The 18621-nt window shown below is 38.3% G+C and overlaps 1 protein-coding gene across 2 annotated transcripts; it reads right to left on the minus strand.

Moving 5' to 3' along the window:
- Positions 1-4167: 4167 nt before the first annotated feature.
- lsr (lipolysis stimulated lipoprotein receptor) lies at positions 4168-17396 on the minus strand. Of its 2 annotated transcripts, XM_034201207.1 has the most exons (11): positions 17109-17396; positions 15425-15754; positions 12771-12890; positions 12421-12477; positions 10945-11091; positions 10245-10454; positions 9970-10026; positions 9383-9499; positions 8573-8867; positions 6405-6876; positions 4168-4922 (listed from the first exon to the last, which is right to left on the minus strand). In XM_034201207.1, exons 1-11 carry the CDS (start codon positions 17146-17148, stop codon positions 4887-4889), a joined length of 1881 nt encoding a protein of 626 aa, XP_034057098.1. In that variant the 5' UTR covers positions 17149-17396; the 3' UTR covers positions 4168-4886. The 2 variants fall into 2 exon arrangements, with proteins under 2 accessions (XP_034057098.1, XP_034057099.1); XM_034201208.1 differs by lacking the exon at positions 12421-12477.
- Positions 17397-18621: the final 1225 nt, after the last annotated feature.

Below are 18621 nucleotides of genomic sequence, written 5' to 3' on the forward strand. Positions count from 1 at the left end.
GGGACCTTTAAGTGCATTATGTAAGACAACAGACCAATGTAACCTTAAAAGAAGAAACCAAGATATTTAGTCTCAAAAAAAGGTCCTCTGAAAGGAGATTTTATTAATAGGAAAACCCATCTTCCTATAAATGGTATATGATTCGGATTAAACCATAAATGGAGATATTGTGACCCATAAATATTCTATCTTAATTGAATGTGTCATACCCAAGTCCACCAATGCAGGGTAAAGGTTGTAAGGGTGTGGAGGTTGGGGTGGTGGAGGAAGCGTAAAGCACGTTAAACTGTCATGCATCCATCAGTGTCAATTTCCTCCCATTAAAGACCTGCAATTGTGTTTTTATTAACCATAACCATCATTCAAATAAATGTCACAATACAAAAGTTACCAAGCAAACATAATGTTGAACGTGATAATTATAAAAACATTGTTATTGAACGTAGTATGGGGTTTCAGAGAATTATCCAATATTGATATTCTTGTCTGGAGGTAATGGTGTGACAAAATCCACTCGATTCACTGGTGAACACCCCGAGCTGTTTCCTCTCCAGAAGGAGTCTCACATTAGCTCCTTTGGTTACATCAGGTGTGGGTCTGATGTGGGTGTGATGTGAATATTCTGCTGACAGTGTTCAGCTTAACTAATGCAATATCAGCTCACACACAAACAAATCTGGTCCTCGGGTTTTGGAAAATCTCTGGTGGGCTGAGTTGACAAAATATGAAAAATAGCTTCAAAATCCATCATTTTATAGTGGATACAAAAACATATTTATATAAAGAATTATTTAAAAATATTTATAAATTCATGAAATAACAATAGTGACAAGAATTGCCAGAGAAAGAAGATGATATATTATTAATTCTTTTCAAATGACATTCAAAAATGTAGTAGGTCAGTGTCGCTTTACCTTTTCAGATATTTGCTATATTTTATATAATATAATATATCAGACAATATTGACTCATCACAGATCGATAAATGTGCATCTGGCAACTAATGAGTAACAATAAGTTGTGGTAAAGCATTGGGTTTATTTAAAAATGTATACATTTCATAAACATATATGAGAGACTACTCTTTATCCTCATGTTTTGCTCTGGACATTTATACACTTTACTTTGTGCTTTAATATGCAAATGAGCTAAGAGTTGGTTAATGACATCTTTTTTATTTTTGCAGCTATACAAATTAGAGGTCACTGCACGTACAAAACATAATGATACATAACAAATGTAGCAGATATAAATATAAAAACGTAAGAGTATGTAACGGTACTGCTAGAGAGGAGGTCTTTGAATACTCATGATTGCAAATGTGGTCGCGTTATAGGATTACTATCATCTGTTATATTACATAATGTACTTTGCTGTCTATTCTTAGTTATTCAAAGCACTGAAGGAGCATTTTATATTCTGTTGAGCTACACTATGTACATGGAAAGATGACAATATTATGACCTAAGTAATACAGATATTAAAATACTGAACTAACTGGAGATGAAGTGTACAGGTTAAATTGTTTCCACTTTTAAGAAAAACTGAACCGGAAAAAACTACAATTTTCCCTTTTTGAAATTGTAATCTCATCTTTATGGTTTAGAAACCTAGAAAGTGTCCCTCCTGGAAAGGTAATGTGTTTAGTGACTGATGGCAGGTTGAATTACATGTCGCATGCAGTCCTTTGACACAATAGGACATAATACATCTCCTGCTGTCTTTATAATACTGTGAGCAAAGTCTATAAACAATCTCACATTTGTATGCAAGTGGAAATAGAGTGTGTTAAATAATTGACTTTAACAACAAAATATTTTCTCCAACAGACATATTATATTTAAAAGGGAACTCTACTGATTTCAAACATGAAGGTTGATTCAGTTGAATAGAGTACTCCATAACGCCAGCAGGATTATCTCACTGCTGCTTGGAGATGAGTGACAAAACGTGTGTGTAAGCTAGTTTGTGGCACTATCGGAAATAGAAGATCCAGCCTTTTTGGACCCACCGTGACTAAAAGAGACGATCTAAGCCTCTGCTGTGATTATTCTGGTTCTTATGTTTCCCCAAACTTTATCGAAGTGCAATACTAAATCTCAGTAATGCCTCCTCAAATGAAATTGAAGCAGGTGTTTCTCCTCAGATTACAGTGGAGGAGCAGTACGTCTCGTAAATGTGTTTTTCTTTTCTGGAAGTTGATGTACCTCAGAGGCTTGGAGCGGCACTATAAACTGAAACAAGGTCCATCAGGTATCAGAAGCCTTGCTGTTTGTCAATGGTTCAATAGGTGTGAACTTGAGGGAAGCAGTCTGTGGTTAATAAAGTATTAAAAAGTCCCTCACAGCACCACCATGTCCAAATACAAATTTAAAATATATACTATTACACTGACAAAACTGCTTCTACTGTATGTGCCATGTCTGTTACCTCCCTCTAAGTGTATTTCATTTAACTTCAAATCTTTAATAATGAAGGGGCTTGGGTGTGTAATGCTTATATGAAGGTGTTAAAAAGGATAACATACTGGACTCAAAATGGTGGTTTCTATTAATGGTGAATGTGGTGAAGCTGAAATAAAGCCCGTCTCTGCTGGTGATCAAAATGTCAGAGCTGGATGTTTATTGCAGTAATTGTCCCCTACGTTTATCTCATTTTTAACCCATCTTTTCAAGAAAAAACTTTTTTAAAGCAATGCTTATTTTTAAGAACATCAATTTTAACAAACTGATCAGCATCACTACAGTTCATGAAAGAGGATATTGTCTTTTCAAGTGATAATTTTAAATATTCGATGTGATATAAGCCTTAGTTATGTGCCATAAAGGACAATTACAGTTGTGTTGGATCTGTTGATGCATTCACACTAGCGTTGAAATTCTTTGATCATGTTATAAGAAATGCTAAATGTTTATTTATTTGTATGAATAAAAAAAAAAAGAGTTGTGTAGGATGCCTAAATGTAGCTATACTTTCTTAAAAACAGCAACTTCATAGGCTGGCTGGTCTCTTTTGTAGGCTTGAGCTGTTCTGTGTAATACCTATAAACAAAGCCAGTCTTAATGTAATCACAGAAAGTTGGCTATTAGCTGCAAACTTCCTTTGGTGAGAAAAATGCAGAAACAGGATCAACTAAAAGCAGAAGCAGCACACACCCTTCTGTGTAATGTGGTCATCCACAATGTTCGAAAACACTTGCATTCAAACCATCAGGAAAACCATCTGTCAGTTAAAGAGACTTAAATTGCCACTTTGACACAATATATTTCAAAATGACTTCCCCTGTGCGAGCTGCATGTCACAACGGACAGCGTGTGGTAATGTGGAGATGATCAGCACACACCTTGGACTCTGTAACCATCCTTTAGTGTCAGAGACATCGGGGTGTTGATCAACAGCAGGCGTGAGAAGAGGGCCATCATGGAGAAAGATCAAAATGACTGAAGCAGAGGATCATGGGAGTCCTGAAAACGAAATAGTGGCATTTTATATAATTACATTTGAACAGTTAAATAACAAAGCATGAATGATTGGCATTCTTACCTGTTAAGTAACTTAAAGTGATACAGGGCAGAAGCAGTTTTCACACCATCGTGCTGCTTCTTGTTATACACACAGAGCAGTAGTATGTTCAATACTACCTCAAATACAATAATGCCTGTAATGATGCATGTCAAATCACATATAAAGAGGCAACTACAATATGAGTGGACAAACTATAAATATATGGTAAAGAGAGAAGTTGAAACAGTAATAAAATATAAAGACAAGTCAATAACTTTGGAATTAATCCCATTTTTGCAAAGTTTAAAATTCAAATGCATGCAGATATGTTGTCAGAGAACTTTTGATTTAACCTCTTAATTGAATTAATTGTTCTTACTCATGGTGATAGACCTTCTACAACTTTTAGTTGAAGTAGTCAAGTACTTTTTTTCAGAGACACATAAATAGAGAACACAGAAATCCTCATGTAAGTAGGAACTGACGATGATATCATGAAACTAATGATATATACAGAAATCCCTTAGCCATGTAATGTATCTGTAATTAAAGTTTCTAGTCTTAAACAGTGTATTTTAACATGCAGCAGCAATGATCAACTGTGCTATGAAATAACACACTTACGTGATGGTGTCACCTAGTGGTACAATTATGCAAGTGAAATAAATGTCTGGCAAAGACCTTTATTGTAAAATTAGGGTTCATCACAATAAACATTTGAGTTCTCAAGAGTGGATTACTGGTTAGCTGTACAACATACTGCAGGTTAAAAGGGAAATATTGTGTAAAGAAAATAAAACCAAAAATAAAAAGGTGAGTACTCAAACACAAATTCTAACCGAGACCGTTTTGTTCTCCAGATTTCTAAATACATTGAGCTCACTCAAACAGAACAAAAAGCAAAGATACAATAAAATCCTTTAAAATGTACATCATTTTTTTAATAAAAACTATTCATTTTATCACAAGTAAAAAGCCAGAAAATAATCTATAGACCCCTAAAAATCTAAATAAGTACACTGAAACGACATAAAAAGGTAAAAACGTTAAAAGTTGAAACCAATTGGGACATGTTGATCGTCAAGATGTAAACACATTTACAGAGAATTGTTTATCAACTTGACTTTCACATCTGCAAGTTAAATTCTGTACACTCTAAGGCACTTGTGGCAGCCACAATGTGTAATACATGAAAAGGCACGTTACATTTCATCTGTGCACCTCTTCCCTGATAAGTATACTTATACATTCAGCATTCTAGTTTAGTGTAAGTTATGCAACATCAAAAAATCAGCACATCAAATTAGCAGTGTATTAATATTTACAGTCTCAGAGATCAACTGGTCCATCATGGGACAGGTTGCTCCTGTTAATGTTGGTTTTTACACCACAAGGCTCTCCCTGCTCACAGCTCCATTCTGCAACACAAGAAAAAGGCTCTTTTAAATATTAGGAACAACAAATAAATATCCAAATTTGATTGGAGGTTGGTGATTTTATAGATTAGATAGGAATGAGCTTTACAGAGCTTTGGCTAAACAGGTATTACTTGTTGTTTTTAATGTTTTTCTGGGATTTCTTGATAGGGATCAAATTAAATATGAACCGACTTATCTTTAAAAATTCAGCTGTAGCCTAAAAATGTCCACAGAAGTCCCAACTTGGATTATAAAAATCCTAAATTTTTCCTTTTGTCTTTAAAAATGTCATCGTTACAGACCTGTGGCTCCTACTTAAAGGAAAAGGTAAAACATGTTGAAGTCCTCTTTATAGTTTACACGTTTTACTTGTTGTAATGTTTCCTCCTGCTCATGTACTTTCATCAATGTCAGTGATGGGGACAAATCCCAAAAACCCTTACATGCAAAAATATATGAGGCTTAATCTTTCCCAAGTTATTCAAATCAAGTAGATATCTTCAAAAGTTACGGTTGTTTTAGTATAAAAAGGTAATATGTGACCTGCTCCATCGTCACATTGACCCGAAGACACATTTTGAGTTGTATACACTGCTGGAAAGAGGAGATTCCTAGCTTTCTAATGATATCAGGATTGTTTTTGTACTCCAAATATTAAGCAAAATATGTCACATTATATGATGACTGTCACCGAGTCATCATTTTGAGAAAAAGGCCTTTAAAGTTTCTTCTTCTCTGGAATTCATCGATCTGATTGATTATTAGTGGAGCAAATGATCGATTTGGATTACTGGTCTGGGGGAAGCTCGAGTGTGTGTATGTGTGTGTATACGTGTGTGTATACGTGTGTGTTTGTGTAATTTTGCGTTTGTGTGTATTGTGTTTGTTTCCCGGGGAAAACACTCATGAGAAACACTGTCTGTTGTTACGCCTGCTGTGACGTCAAGTTACTCCGTTCTCCGCTTGTAATTATGCTGTCACAAGCTTCAAAGTTGTATTTATCATCTGAATTTGCCGAAACAAGTTTAATATTCTGAAAGCCAAGACTTTGTTTGATTGAAATCAGATGAAAACAAACCGTAACGGACCCTGCCGTGTTATCTATGATTACTATACTCTTACATTCATAATTTAAGCCGGAGGGAGGGGGGCGGCGCTGAGGAACAGCATGAGCGGCGAGTGAGTCATCTTCCCTTTACAAGCTTCAAAAATGTGTTTATCGTGTGATTTTGGAAATAAAAGTTTCTTATTCTGAAAGCTAAGACTTTGTTTATTTAACGACTTCCAACTGATTTCGATACAGCGGGTCACATATGAACAAAGGGAACAATCAAAGCAACCAAAACTTGTTTCAGTGTTCAGTTTGTGTTTGATGTTATATCTGGTTTAAAAATAAACTTGAAAGATGTGAAACTATCCCCTGAGTCACCCTGAAGCTCACAGTGCTTTTTTGTGAATGTACAGAGTTGTGCTGTGACTCACCTTGCGGAGGTTGGTTTTCTTTGAGGATGACATACTTTCATCGTCACTGTACGGTGGCAGTGCAGGCGGTGGGTAATCATCACGGCGGCCGTGGTGTCCGGAGGCCGGGACCTGGGGGAGTGGGGGGGGCCCGCGCGGCACCCTGCCCCGGTCCGAGCGGTCGCTCTCACTGTCCAGGTGCTCCCGGCTGCGCGCCCTCTGCTGCTCGCCCATCTTCTTCCTCTCCATGGCCTCTCGCAGGAAGTTGTCATCATAATCGTCTCGCCTCCCCCTGGCGTTTCCTTCAGGGCGGCGATCTCTCTCTAGGGCCATCAGGTCGTCACGGCTGCGACTGCGTCTCCCTGGGAGGCCGCCGTAGCCACCGCCGCCTTCTCCTCTCCCACGGTCTTCTGGGGAGTAGTCACGGCGCCGGCGGTCGTCGATGTCGCGGTTGTTGCCGCTTCGGGCGCTGCTGCTCCACCCGTCATCCGAGCTAAAGAGACAGAAAAAGGCACACATTGAGAGGAGGAAGAAACTTAGACTAGACTCAGAGCTAAATATACTGTAGGTTAAACCTCAGTGTTGTGTTCTCCGTTCCAGCTTAAACTGTGGCATAGGTTTAGCTTTAATGCAGATTCGACGTCAATCAGATCAACTACCTGTACTGCACCTCAAAACTAAGCTACACTGTGTAATATGTGCAGCATTATATAAGGCTACTCAATTCAATGTGACATAGTTCAACTTTACTTAAACTAAAAGACAATTACATTCTCTAAGGAAGATGCTCATTTGTTGTTGTTGTTGTTGTTGTTGTTGTTGTTGTTGTTGTTATGAATCATTCTCAAAGTGTGTCCCCTGTATTAGATAGGTACATTGGATCACCTAGGAAAATATATGAATACATTATGTAAAATAAATTCATAAAATACTGTTTGGACTGTTTGGCTGTAATGGAAACTTGTTTATATGAAACTAAATCTGCAAAAATCTGTGAATATAGCCTAATGCATTTGGAATCATTAAATGATTTAAACAGATATATGTGGTTTTAATACCTGCAACACGATAAGAACTTTTATTCTAAATTTGGACATTGCCTATCCAGAAACAAACCTTCCTGTACCAGCACAGCAGAGCTAACATGGTTGAACATTACTTCAATAATTGCACAATCCCAAATGATATCCAGTTCAATGTTAATAATCACCCAGATGTTAAAACCTGCTCCTGAAACAGTGCATGTGTATTGCTGCGTCTGTTTCACTTTGAACCAGCCGTGTATGAACTGACTGCGATGACCCCAGAGACCTGTTGTCTTGATACTGTTTGTCTGTGGGATTGTTTGTGCAGTTTCTTGGCTGGGAGCAGCAGAGGGGCCGTCCTCCTACTTTGCAGCACCCGGACAGAGTTCCTGAGATATTTAGCTAACCCTGCCCACTCAGGGGAGGGGGCCTCTCTTCAACAAGAGAATCGTGTCTTTGACCTCACATTAACCACTGCTTTACACAGAATCATACACCACTGATTCTGACTTCAAAACCTCATTGTTACTTTACTTTCTATATACCTTCTATCATTGATAGGTTTGGTGTAAATCCCAGGAGCTAGTCTTAAAACTGTAAAACAACAGAGAATAATTCGAAAAACATGCAAAACACACACAACAATAATTTCCTAATCCAGCCTGGATCAAATACAAGTAAAATAATTTAAACAAGTGTTCACAAGTCAGTGCCTTTAACAAAATAAAACACAAAAGGAGGCCGTCCCTGTTTGTAGTTCACACGCTCTTGATCTTTAGAGAAACAGAGACAAACTTCAATCTGTTCCTCTCCAATGTCTATTATCAGCTTTTGCTAGCTTTACTGGTCGGATGGTGACAACATGACCACAAACAAGAACCGCAAAACATTTCAAGTACACTTGCATCCAATCTTCAAATTGTGTTTTGCTTTTCAAATGATTATTCTGCTTGGTGCGAAAAGCTTATTTGTTGGCTCCTTTATATCCAATTTTAAGTAAATGTGAACTGTCTTCAATTCTTGGAGTCAAAGCTCAGCGACCCAAGCGAGACCCTATAACCCCAATGTTCTGAGATTCAACCAAGGTAAATAAAAAATAACTCCAGTCCCTATTAAAAAGGAGGTCCCGATGACAATAAGGAGATGTTGCTCATGGAGACTCACCCTCTCCTGCCTCTGATCTCGTCTGGGCGGCGGGGCGGGGGGTCATCGCGGCCGTTGCGCCGTCCGATGTCGTCGAGGTTGTCCATGGAGCGCGCACGCACACGGTCCCCCATGTACCCTCCACCTTGACGCGGGTAGTTGTCGCGGCGCTGGCCTTGCTGGGAAACACTGCTGATGGTGCTCATGGCTTCATCCCTGTCGTAGACCGTGGCCAGAGGTGCAGGCTGGGGGCGACCCCCGTGTCCCCGAGGGTCCAGGCCGTCGTGCAGGGAACTGACTTCGGTCATATTATCCACTTCAGGGGAAACAATTGTTAGGTGATGCTATTAATTGAAGTATTCATATCGTATATTGCAACTTGTATTCATGCATTTTATACCCGTTTGATTCTATATTAGCTTGTTTTATGTTTGTTTCATTCGGTTTGCTTTTTGACTGTTTTGAAATGCCATTTTATGATGTCGTATTTCGTAATGCTCCTTATGTTTTTTTCATTTTTGTAAAGTACTTTAAATTGCCTTATTTTGAAAGTTGCTATATAAATAAACTAGCCTTGCCTTGCCTTGACGTCCTAATGGTTGACAAATAGTCCTATATGTTGGCGTTTATGAAATGTATATCACAGGGAAAAGTCAAAGCAAAGAAAGACTTTTGTTTGCCGCAACAGATCCTAAACTAGACGCTGGCCGTGGCTAAGTGGCTGCCTCTTAACTCTTGACAGCTTTTACCAGAAGTTGATCTATTTTCCCCACAGTATTATGAGGACACAGTGACTGTGACCAGAGTAGCAGGAAGTGATCTGTCACTCACTGCGGTTGTAGTTTCCGGGTCTGGATGGGTCCATGTTTGCCAGCTCCTTCTCCATATAGTAAATGGCACGTGTGGCATTACCATCGGGGTCTACCTGGATACGATACCCACTGCGAGCTGATGAGAAGGAGAAAGGGAAATCAGATTTGAGCATTGGCAGCTTGATGCAGATACACTAAACCAATGTACTTTGAACATAACTGCAGTCAAGGTGTGGACACAATGGAGTCAGATTCCCCTTTAATACATTAGTATTTTATATAAACAGTTTATAAATATATATATATATTTACTATTTAAAGACATTGTTTTTCCTTTCATGTGCATGAATCCTGGGGGAAATCAGAAAAAAATACCAGGATGATATTTACAACATAATCGACATATCTGTTTCAAAAAGCCACCTAATCTTTTATTTAAAAAGAAAAGTAGTATAACAATGGGATGCAACTCATCTCAACAATTCTAGTAGTGAAACAACAATGGTGAGACATGGAAACTCCTCTTATTATTACAACAGTAGACGTGTGGAAACATCTATAAGTAGGCAGGTTTTGTGGTGGCAGGGCTAGAAAAACGTTACTCACTGTTGTCCCCCCCACCATCTTGGCCATGCAGCAGAGGCACCTGGGAGCCCTGTCCAACTGCAAAGACACAACAAACACATTTCAATTAAGATTTAAGAAAGCTGAACTTAAAAAAAACATGACACATAACTACGGTCCGAGGTTTGCACACTCACACATTAGGGGATTTTATGTCATTATGAAACTCAAATGTGTGGTTTCTGCTGACTCAATTCCCACACAGACAGAAATGACTAATCAGCCGCTCTTATATGAGAAGTTAAAAGTACTCTTACCAGAGCTAGCAGCATCGTATTCACGACCGTAACCGTTATGGGGAGGTGGGTACCCGGCTCCGTTGGGTAGAGGAAGTATGGGCATACCAGGCTGACCGTATCCTGGCTGACCATATCCTGGCTGGGCATACATACTGGGAGCATAGAGGGTGGGAGCATACTGACTCATGGGAATTCCACCTTTCTTCACTGCTTTTCCTGCCTCGTACACTGGGAAATAACAGAGGACAGCTGGTTAGAGTGGAATAAAACATAACTGTGTGTTACAGCAGAAATAGCGCATAAGTAACTGCTGAAGGACAAAGCCATTTTAAGGGTCCACTTTAAGAAATAGTGGGAAATACAACTACATTTTTATTGCCGCAAAAATGAAATGAAAATGATCATATTTGATATGCCTGTCCTTTAGTTTTTGTACAATTTAGTTTAAAATGCAAGTCAGCTTCATAACATGTCCTTGTTTAAAGTGAAAATCAAGCTTAGTACAGTTTGACATTGTTAAATGTTATCGGAAAGCTAGAGCTTAACCTTATGGACACAGTTGTGTGTGAATATTACCGAAAGACATGGAACATTAAAACCGTTTGAGAAGTTCAGAATAAGTGCTGACATATTTATTTCAAAAAGGATTTAAAGCATGTATATGCTGTAAAAGAAGGACAAGAAGTTCAGTTTCATTGGCTTTCCATGTGGTACTCACAGGCCCGTGGGCAGCAGCAGCGCTCGGGGCAGCAGGGGCAGCTGATGTAGCAGCAGCAGGTGTGCGGACAGCACTGACACCAGCAGATCCCGATCAGCAGCAGCAGCAGCAAGAAGCCAAGCACCACCAAAACAACCAGGAGCCAGTCTGTGTGGGCCAGCAGGGGTGCATTAGATACATTTATATTAATATTTACATCACTAAGTCTCCTTTAAAGAGGACATATTATGCTAATGCTAATGTTAACTGTGACATGTATACATGCTATAAATGTTCAAAAAGTGCTTCTTTTTTTTATACTGCCTGTGCACGGGTCAACATGGAGTTGTCCCGCCCCTTTGCCTATCACTGGAGCACAAGCCAATAGAAGCGTTGTTCCATAGTGATCTCACTATGTTATGGAAGTAGACAAAGAATCTAAACATTTTAGCCTTTGTATACCATTTTCTTACAAAAACCTAAATATCGCACTACAGCAAAGGGAAAACCCAAAACGCATGATAGGACCTCTTTAACATGTAAGATAAAGCCAGAATATAAGACAAATATTTTCCTGAACTGCAGAATTATTTGTGAGAAAAAAAGAACATGAGAATGACTAAAGGAATGGGAACTCTTCTCTTTGAACAGAAAAGTTGGATTTTTGTGGAAGTTGTCTGTGTTGCTATGACGATAGGATGTGTTGCTTCTTGTTTGCAAGTATAAACACAGATTTTATTTATGTTATTGAGTGTTCAGATCAACAAAGCATGCTGGCTGCTGTGGTAATTTTCAAAAGGTATTGTGAAACCGGTAAAGCAGGTTTTTTGTTGTGCCCAGGAGGGGATGAGTTCACTCTGCATGTCAGTTCAGGCAGCACAGGCCACAAAGCAAAGAAACAAAACAGTAATGGTTGGGGGACAAAATGTCAGTTTAAATGAATCAACTCAAATGGAAAACCTTTTTGTTGGAATGTGAAATATTATGTTGCCATGTACACTGATAAGAAAATGTGTGCTCAAAGCACCTTTGTTTCAACTAGGCAACTACAGAAAGTCAAACATGTGAGCCATATTAAAGAGAGAGAGAAACAGAAGTAGATAAGGAGTGAGTGTGAGGTAGAGAAAGATTGTGTGTAAGTCAAGCATCATACGAGCAGAACAGTTAAGTTTGCCTAACCGTATTATTACCTTCTCCCATTCTCACCCACAACGGGATGTTTGAATGTAGGGCGCTGTGGTTAGATGAGTCATACTTTGTACGTAATCTTTTGAACTAGGATTATGACCTTTGGCCAGAAATAGTTTTGTATGTCTGAGGCTTTAATTGCTCAAATTCAAACTCACAACCTGAGTGACTTCAAGCAATGCAGCCAGGTGGTTGTGTTATAAATGTTTCATTTCATTTTTCATCTATAGCTAGTGCTTATCCTCTCTGTCATACACCTCTACTGTGGGACTACAACATGACTGAGCTATATCAAGGGGTTTGTACTACCTTCCATAACCAGCAAGTCAATACCAGGCAGCAGGTCAGTAGTATTTGACTTTCTCTCTGTGAAAGAAAGATAAAGCCACAATTACTTTAAAGTGGTCTCGGTGAGATCTCTACTGCCTAGAGCGAATTACTTTTAAGACTCTTCCTGCTGGTGGCAAATTCCCCTTCTGTGGAAGGTACTGTACATCTGCCCATACACTACGTCACTAAGTTACGGCCAAGTTTATTTTTCAACTTCTAATAATGTGAAAACCTTTTTGTGTGTGCATGGGTGGAGGAAAGTAAAGATAAGGGGAAGTACAGAGAGGGAAAAAAAAAATGTGACTACATGAGCTCCAAATGCAACTTACCAAGAACAATTAGCTCTGTGTAGTCTTCCCCGTTTCCTGAAAGGTCCTGGGCGGAGACCACAGAACAGACGTAGACACCGCTGTCGCCCCATGCCGTCTGCGTGATTTTCAGGTCTGCATCTGTGAGGAAAAAATAGGTCCATGGGTTTGATTTTTTGTCTTAGAGAGGCTATAGTATTATTATTTTTCTATTATTACAATCATAGAACAGCGCGATCATATAATCCTTGTTCAATTGCAGTTTTTGTACAAGAAAAACATACAATTAAAAATATACTCATGCCCATACTGACAGTGTATTGAGCTGTATGCACTCCTACGGTTTTCCTTTGTTTTTGATAAATATAACAAGGATAAAAAATGCACTGCTCAAAATCATTAAACGTAACGTATTTTCCTGGAACACTATATAAATAAATGTCACGCACATTTTTAAATGAAAAACACTATGCTGATCTACACGAGTTTATATGTGTAAATATTGCATAATGCAGACCAACTATGATAAAGCAATGCGCTATATTGTGGTTGCATGTGTGTGTGTGTGAACACGTCTGAAAGCAGGCTGTGTGAAGTACAGACGAATATCTTTTCAGTTTTCAGTTTCATTGTGACTTTGAGTGAAGATAGGGAGAAATAATAATACACCTCTGCACTCTACAATGTGATGTCTACAGTTTCCATGCAGCCTGAAATAAATTCATTCTTTACCTAGTAGCAGATCTGGCAGTTTCCCCACCGAAATGTGACGATACAGTACATAAATGAGTTTGTAGTAGTAAGTATTAATGCAGATCGTTAACAATTTACAGTTTTTATAAAGGCCTGTCGTACATTATCATGATACTTTTCATTCTGTCCTCTGGCCTCAGCAAACCTGCTACGTCACTGAGCTGTGAACTTTGACCTAGGGGTTAGCTGAGAATCAAAATCACAAGCATGTTTTCTGGCTCATTGTTTATCTGTGGTTTCAGCACAGTGCACTTATTCAAGTCTCAAGGCTTTTATTGTCATGTGTGCATATGCTACAGTGTTTGTATGACAATGACAATCTTAGGTCACAAGCTCCTCCAACAGTGCAACACAATAACACAGATAAAATAGTGCAAGTAAATAAAATAAAATAGAAACATAATATAATAGAAACAGTCTATAATATACAGTAATTGGAATATTGATATATGAGTTAAAGCAGTGCCTCCTGCTATCTCCCGCTCAGACAAGCCTGCTCCATTTAGTCCAATCAGATCGCGGCTCATTTGTAAACAGACTCACACAGCCTAGGTGTGTCCTGTTAACCCTTTACTGGTTATATTTGAGTTTCTTTAGCAAGAATGTATCACTTTTTTGGAGAATGATTACTACTTAAAATGTGTAAGTGCTCTGCTATGCACCAGGTCTTCGTTTAGTGATGTGTGAACCTGCACTTTATCTTTTATCTAAGAGTGATCATGCCTTTGTCAATACAACCCTACACTTTTAAATAAGTTCTTATTAAGAGATCAGGTTGGCAACTTGACTGATAACTGTCAGATCTATGTTACGGTGTTAACCTTACTCTAACCTCATTGTTTTTATGTCTGTTGTGTTTTATTGTGCAGCCGTTATGTACATTTGATCTTTTTATTAGTATTGATATTTTTTTAACTTCCTTCAGCCCTGTTAAGACTTTGCAGATTAGCCTTTGAAAAGTGCCAAAGTGATGATTATGATAAAGAAAATAAATGTTGTTTCACATGCATGGTGGCAGTATAAATAACCCTGGATAGCTTTTAAAGCTGATGTTAGTTATTAAATTAGAAGGAGATCATTATGTCAGCATTTCTGTCCTATTAATACATTATTTTCTCATTAGCCTATCTCCAAGGTGGGTATGAATAAACGGCCTATTACTAAAATATCAACCTGAACGTTACACTGGGCCATCATAAATCCACTAGTTTCTCTTTTTAAGTTCCCCTTGAGATTACCGCCCCCGCATTTAACTGCACGTATTGACAAAAAGGACGGTGACAAATACATCTTTGAATGTTGAATCTTAATTTAGTCACATTTGACTCATCATATCCAAGCAGATGTACACAGATATGAGAGTGACAAATCACACAAAGCTCTGACATAGTAATAAAACTAGTGTTTACACGCTTTACAGAGTCAGATGATGACAGAGTAAAGGTATTTTAATCACTTACCTTGGCTTGTTTGTCGAGAGGAAAGAAGTATGTTAATTAAAAACTCTGTTTAAATGATCATCATTAGCCTTTAAACTTGTGTCATTATAATGACTGGTCATAATGTAAAAATTGGTCATAATTTCATAAAGCCCAATTTTCTCTCTGTCTTGTTATGTCTGACCAACACTAAAAACTCAAAGACATCCAATTGAATATAAAGTCACAACAGGGAAACTCAAATCAACATATATTTCTGTGAGAATTTGAAGATTAAGTGATTATTATCAAAAAAGCTGACAGATGATTTTCTGTTGATCGACTAATCGCTGCAACTTCTCTGTTAAATTAATAAATACTTTTATTAAATTCATCACAACATATTACTTTTTAATTTAACTGAATTAAAAGTGAAAGAAGTGTATACCTGGTATTTACTATAGTATACTATGAGATATTAAGTGTTAACTTTGATTAACTTACTGTTCTGGATGCTGATCTTGCGCCCCTGGTAGTCTGAACCGAGGGTAACAGCAGTGTTTTGTTTGGAGGCCACTATGCGCACCGTCCTCTGGGAATCGGCACACTCGATGTTGGGGTCATAGTTGGGGTTGTTCTGAGACAAGATGCTCTCCGCACTGCTTGGACTAAACGCAGCCTGGATGGGGTCCCGGCAATATGATTTGTACTTCCACGTGACAACAGGAGACTGAGTGGCGGTAGTCTGGTAGTTGCAGTTGAGGGTGACATCCTGAAAGAGGATGACGATGTACCTCTTGGTGGGGCACTGGACCGAGATGGCCATGGTGGACTCTAGAAAGAAATAGTGGAGAATTAAAAATAAGAGATGGACTGGTAAATAATGATTATTATTAGCAAAATGTTACTGACATTTGATAATTTGTTTATGGTTTCTTATTACTCCACAAAACCCCTAGGGTGTGGTATCTGAGAAACAGTATTTCCTCACTGCTAGTATCACTGAGAGTGGGTGTAATGAGTCACATCAGACTGCCTCTGTTTTTCAGCCTGACCATTACATCCAAGTATGAAAGCTATGAATACTTAGGATGCTCTAAAAACAATGTAATTACAAAGCCAAGACATGTATTACAATTACATTTTTGGTTTGTTTTTCATAGGAATTGTTGACAGTAAGAAAAAACTGATTATTTACAGCAAAGCATATTTTACAGGAGGTGATCACTTTGCTGTAGTGACTTCTGTCTGCTGGGACTTCTCTCTCAACCAGCGACATTATAGCACATATAGCATGACAAACATAAAATGATAGGCAGTTTTTGACCACCAACCAGAAAATATATCCTAATTATTTCTATTATTTCAAGTTGTTTGAATCTTCTGCAGCTCCAATCTACTAAATAATGGCATATATGCTTATTGGAGTTATATATGTTGTACTGCCATACAACACATAAAATACTAACAAATGATTACCAGTTTTAATTGTGAAGGAAGATTCTAGGTATAACAAAACAACTACCCACAAGAACAAACTACAAGTGAAGAAATACTTAGATAATTTACTTACATTTACTTAAACTTACTTAAAATAATCCTGAATTCAAAATGTTACTTAATTAATTGATAAATCAATCCATCAAAAGTAAAGCTACTAAAATACAAACTGGCTCCTATCAAAATACTATTTTGTTTTGAATCAACAAATGCATGTAATGTAAATATTTGAGTTGTTCAATGAGGAGATAATGTAAGATGCCATGTTTACTACAGGGTATTAGTAGGCTACTATGGTACAGCATCATATTCAAGCACGTCACTTGTGTTTTTAGGTAAAAAGTAACAAGTGGCTATAGGCCTAAGTGTCAAATTGATGTGGAGTAAGAGGTAAAATATTTCCTCCTGACATTGTTTTCGAGTGAAGAAGAAGCATGGAGTAGAAAACGTGCTAATACTCGAGTAAAGTGTCACATGTAACATGTTAACATGTCGTTTGATAATTGTATTCAACATTCGTAAACATAGCATTTAATAAACCCTTGCATGCATAGGAACCCTTTCTCAAACTGTGACAAAACTGATATTACCACAAAATAACGACACTGCGAACGGCTATTTATCAAGGGACTTTTTACGGAAGAGGGCCCACCCTGTTTTGCAAAAAAAGAAAAACAGGCCAACTTACCTGTTGCCACTAAAGCGGCGATGATTAAGGTCCAGAACATTTTGAATCCTCTTTCCTCAAAGTTTCAGTCGACTTATTTTAATATTATTTCCTTAGAGGCCCAAATAAAACTTCGTCTTATGCATAATATTGAGCGCAACTGTACTTTTCCTCAGCCAGGTAGTTTCAGCTCCATTTTGTGTCTTTGTACGTTGTCCGCGAAGGGGAGTACCTGAACGCCCCACGGAAGCAGAACAGCCAACAGGTGCGCTTTCAAATACAGGTTGTGAAACACAGGGGTGTGCAAATGATTTTGGGTTATTTCTTTCGTCGACTGTGGATACATTTAACACCAAACACCTGCTAATAAGAGAAGTATATCGTTTTATACGGAACAATTCCTTTCTCAACAGATGTTGTAATCGCCCAAATAAAAATGAAACCAATAAACTACCTTTAACCTGCCCGCCAGTTGGTACGACCCAGACACTGATAAGATGTCAAAGCACCATTGTGTGTTAATGTTCAACTCTTGTGTGTGTGCGTGTGTGTGTGTGTGTGTGTGTGTGTGTGTGTGTGTGTGTGTGTGTGTGTGTGTGTGTGTGTGTGTGTGTGTGTGTGTGTGTGTGTGTGTGTGTGTGCGCAAGCGCGTGTGCGCGCGCGCAACACATTCTCACTCCCATCCCGTCACATATTGACGGACGGTCAGGGCCCCTCCCCGTCGCTATATTACGTACAGCGGACCCCTTGACCGTCAGACTTCTACGGGCAGGGCGTCCCATAGACCTTCATAGACCACGTGATCAACAACAATGGCCGACCTTCGTGTTATTCTCGGTGAAAAATGCCTATTTTAAGGTTCATTTGGCCAATAAAATGCGTTTTGATGTCATTTTATGCTTTTAATATGAGTTGTTATTTCTGATTATTTGTGCAGTACATGTACATGATGTTTAGTTTGCTATTTATGACAAAGATTACTTCATGAATGTGTACACATGCATGGTTGCTAAGATGGTTGCTATGGACGCTGCAACAGCTCCCAGACCACGTGATCAACAACAATGGCCGACCTTCGTGTTATTCTCGGTGGAAAATGCCTATTTTAAGGTTCATTTGGTCATTAAAATGCGTTTTGATGTCATTTTATGCGAGTAATGAGTTTTTTTATTTCTGATTATTTGTGCAGTACATGTACATGATGTTTAGTTTGCTAGTTATGACGAAGATTACTTCATGAATGTGTACACATTCATGGTTGCTAACGTTTTTTTGGTGGAAATGTGTTTTTTCACAAAGTCACCCTCTGTACTTGGACTTGTTGAGAGAATCTAAAGGCAAGAACATCCCAAATATTAATTTAGGTCTTTATTTTTAGACCTTTAGTGTTGCCGTCTGTGAGGAAAATAAATGGGGCTCAGAGCCTCGTATTTTTGTAATCTTTTGTTCCTTCTAATTTGTTATTCTTTTCAAAATAGCACACTGTTATTTACTCACCAATAACACACATTTATCCTTGCTTTTATTTATTGGT

The sequence above is a fragment of the Gymnodraco acuticeps genome, unplaced genomic scaffold (assembly GCF_902827175.1).
Source record: "Gymnodraco acuticeps unplaced genomic scaffold, fGymAcu1.1, whole genome shotgun sequence".
NCBI lineage: Eukaryota > Metazoa > Chordata > Actinopteri > Perciformes > Bathydraconidae > Gymnodraco > Gymnodraco acuticeps.

Bases quoted from the DNA above. Each gene is read 5' to 3' on its own strand.
- lsr (XM_034201207.1), bottom strand. From the start codon at position 17,148: ATGTTCTGGACCTTAATCATCGCCGCTTTAGTGGCAACAG. The intron at 12,891-15,424 runs GTAAGTTAATCA...TTTTCCTCACAG, and splicing joins CAAGATCAGCATCCAGAACA to ATGCAGACCTGAAAATCACG. The intron at 9,500-9,969 runs GTGAGTAACGTT...CCTTCTCATCAG, and splicing joins AGATGGTGGGGGGGACAACA to CTCGCAGTGGGTATCGTATC.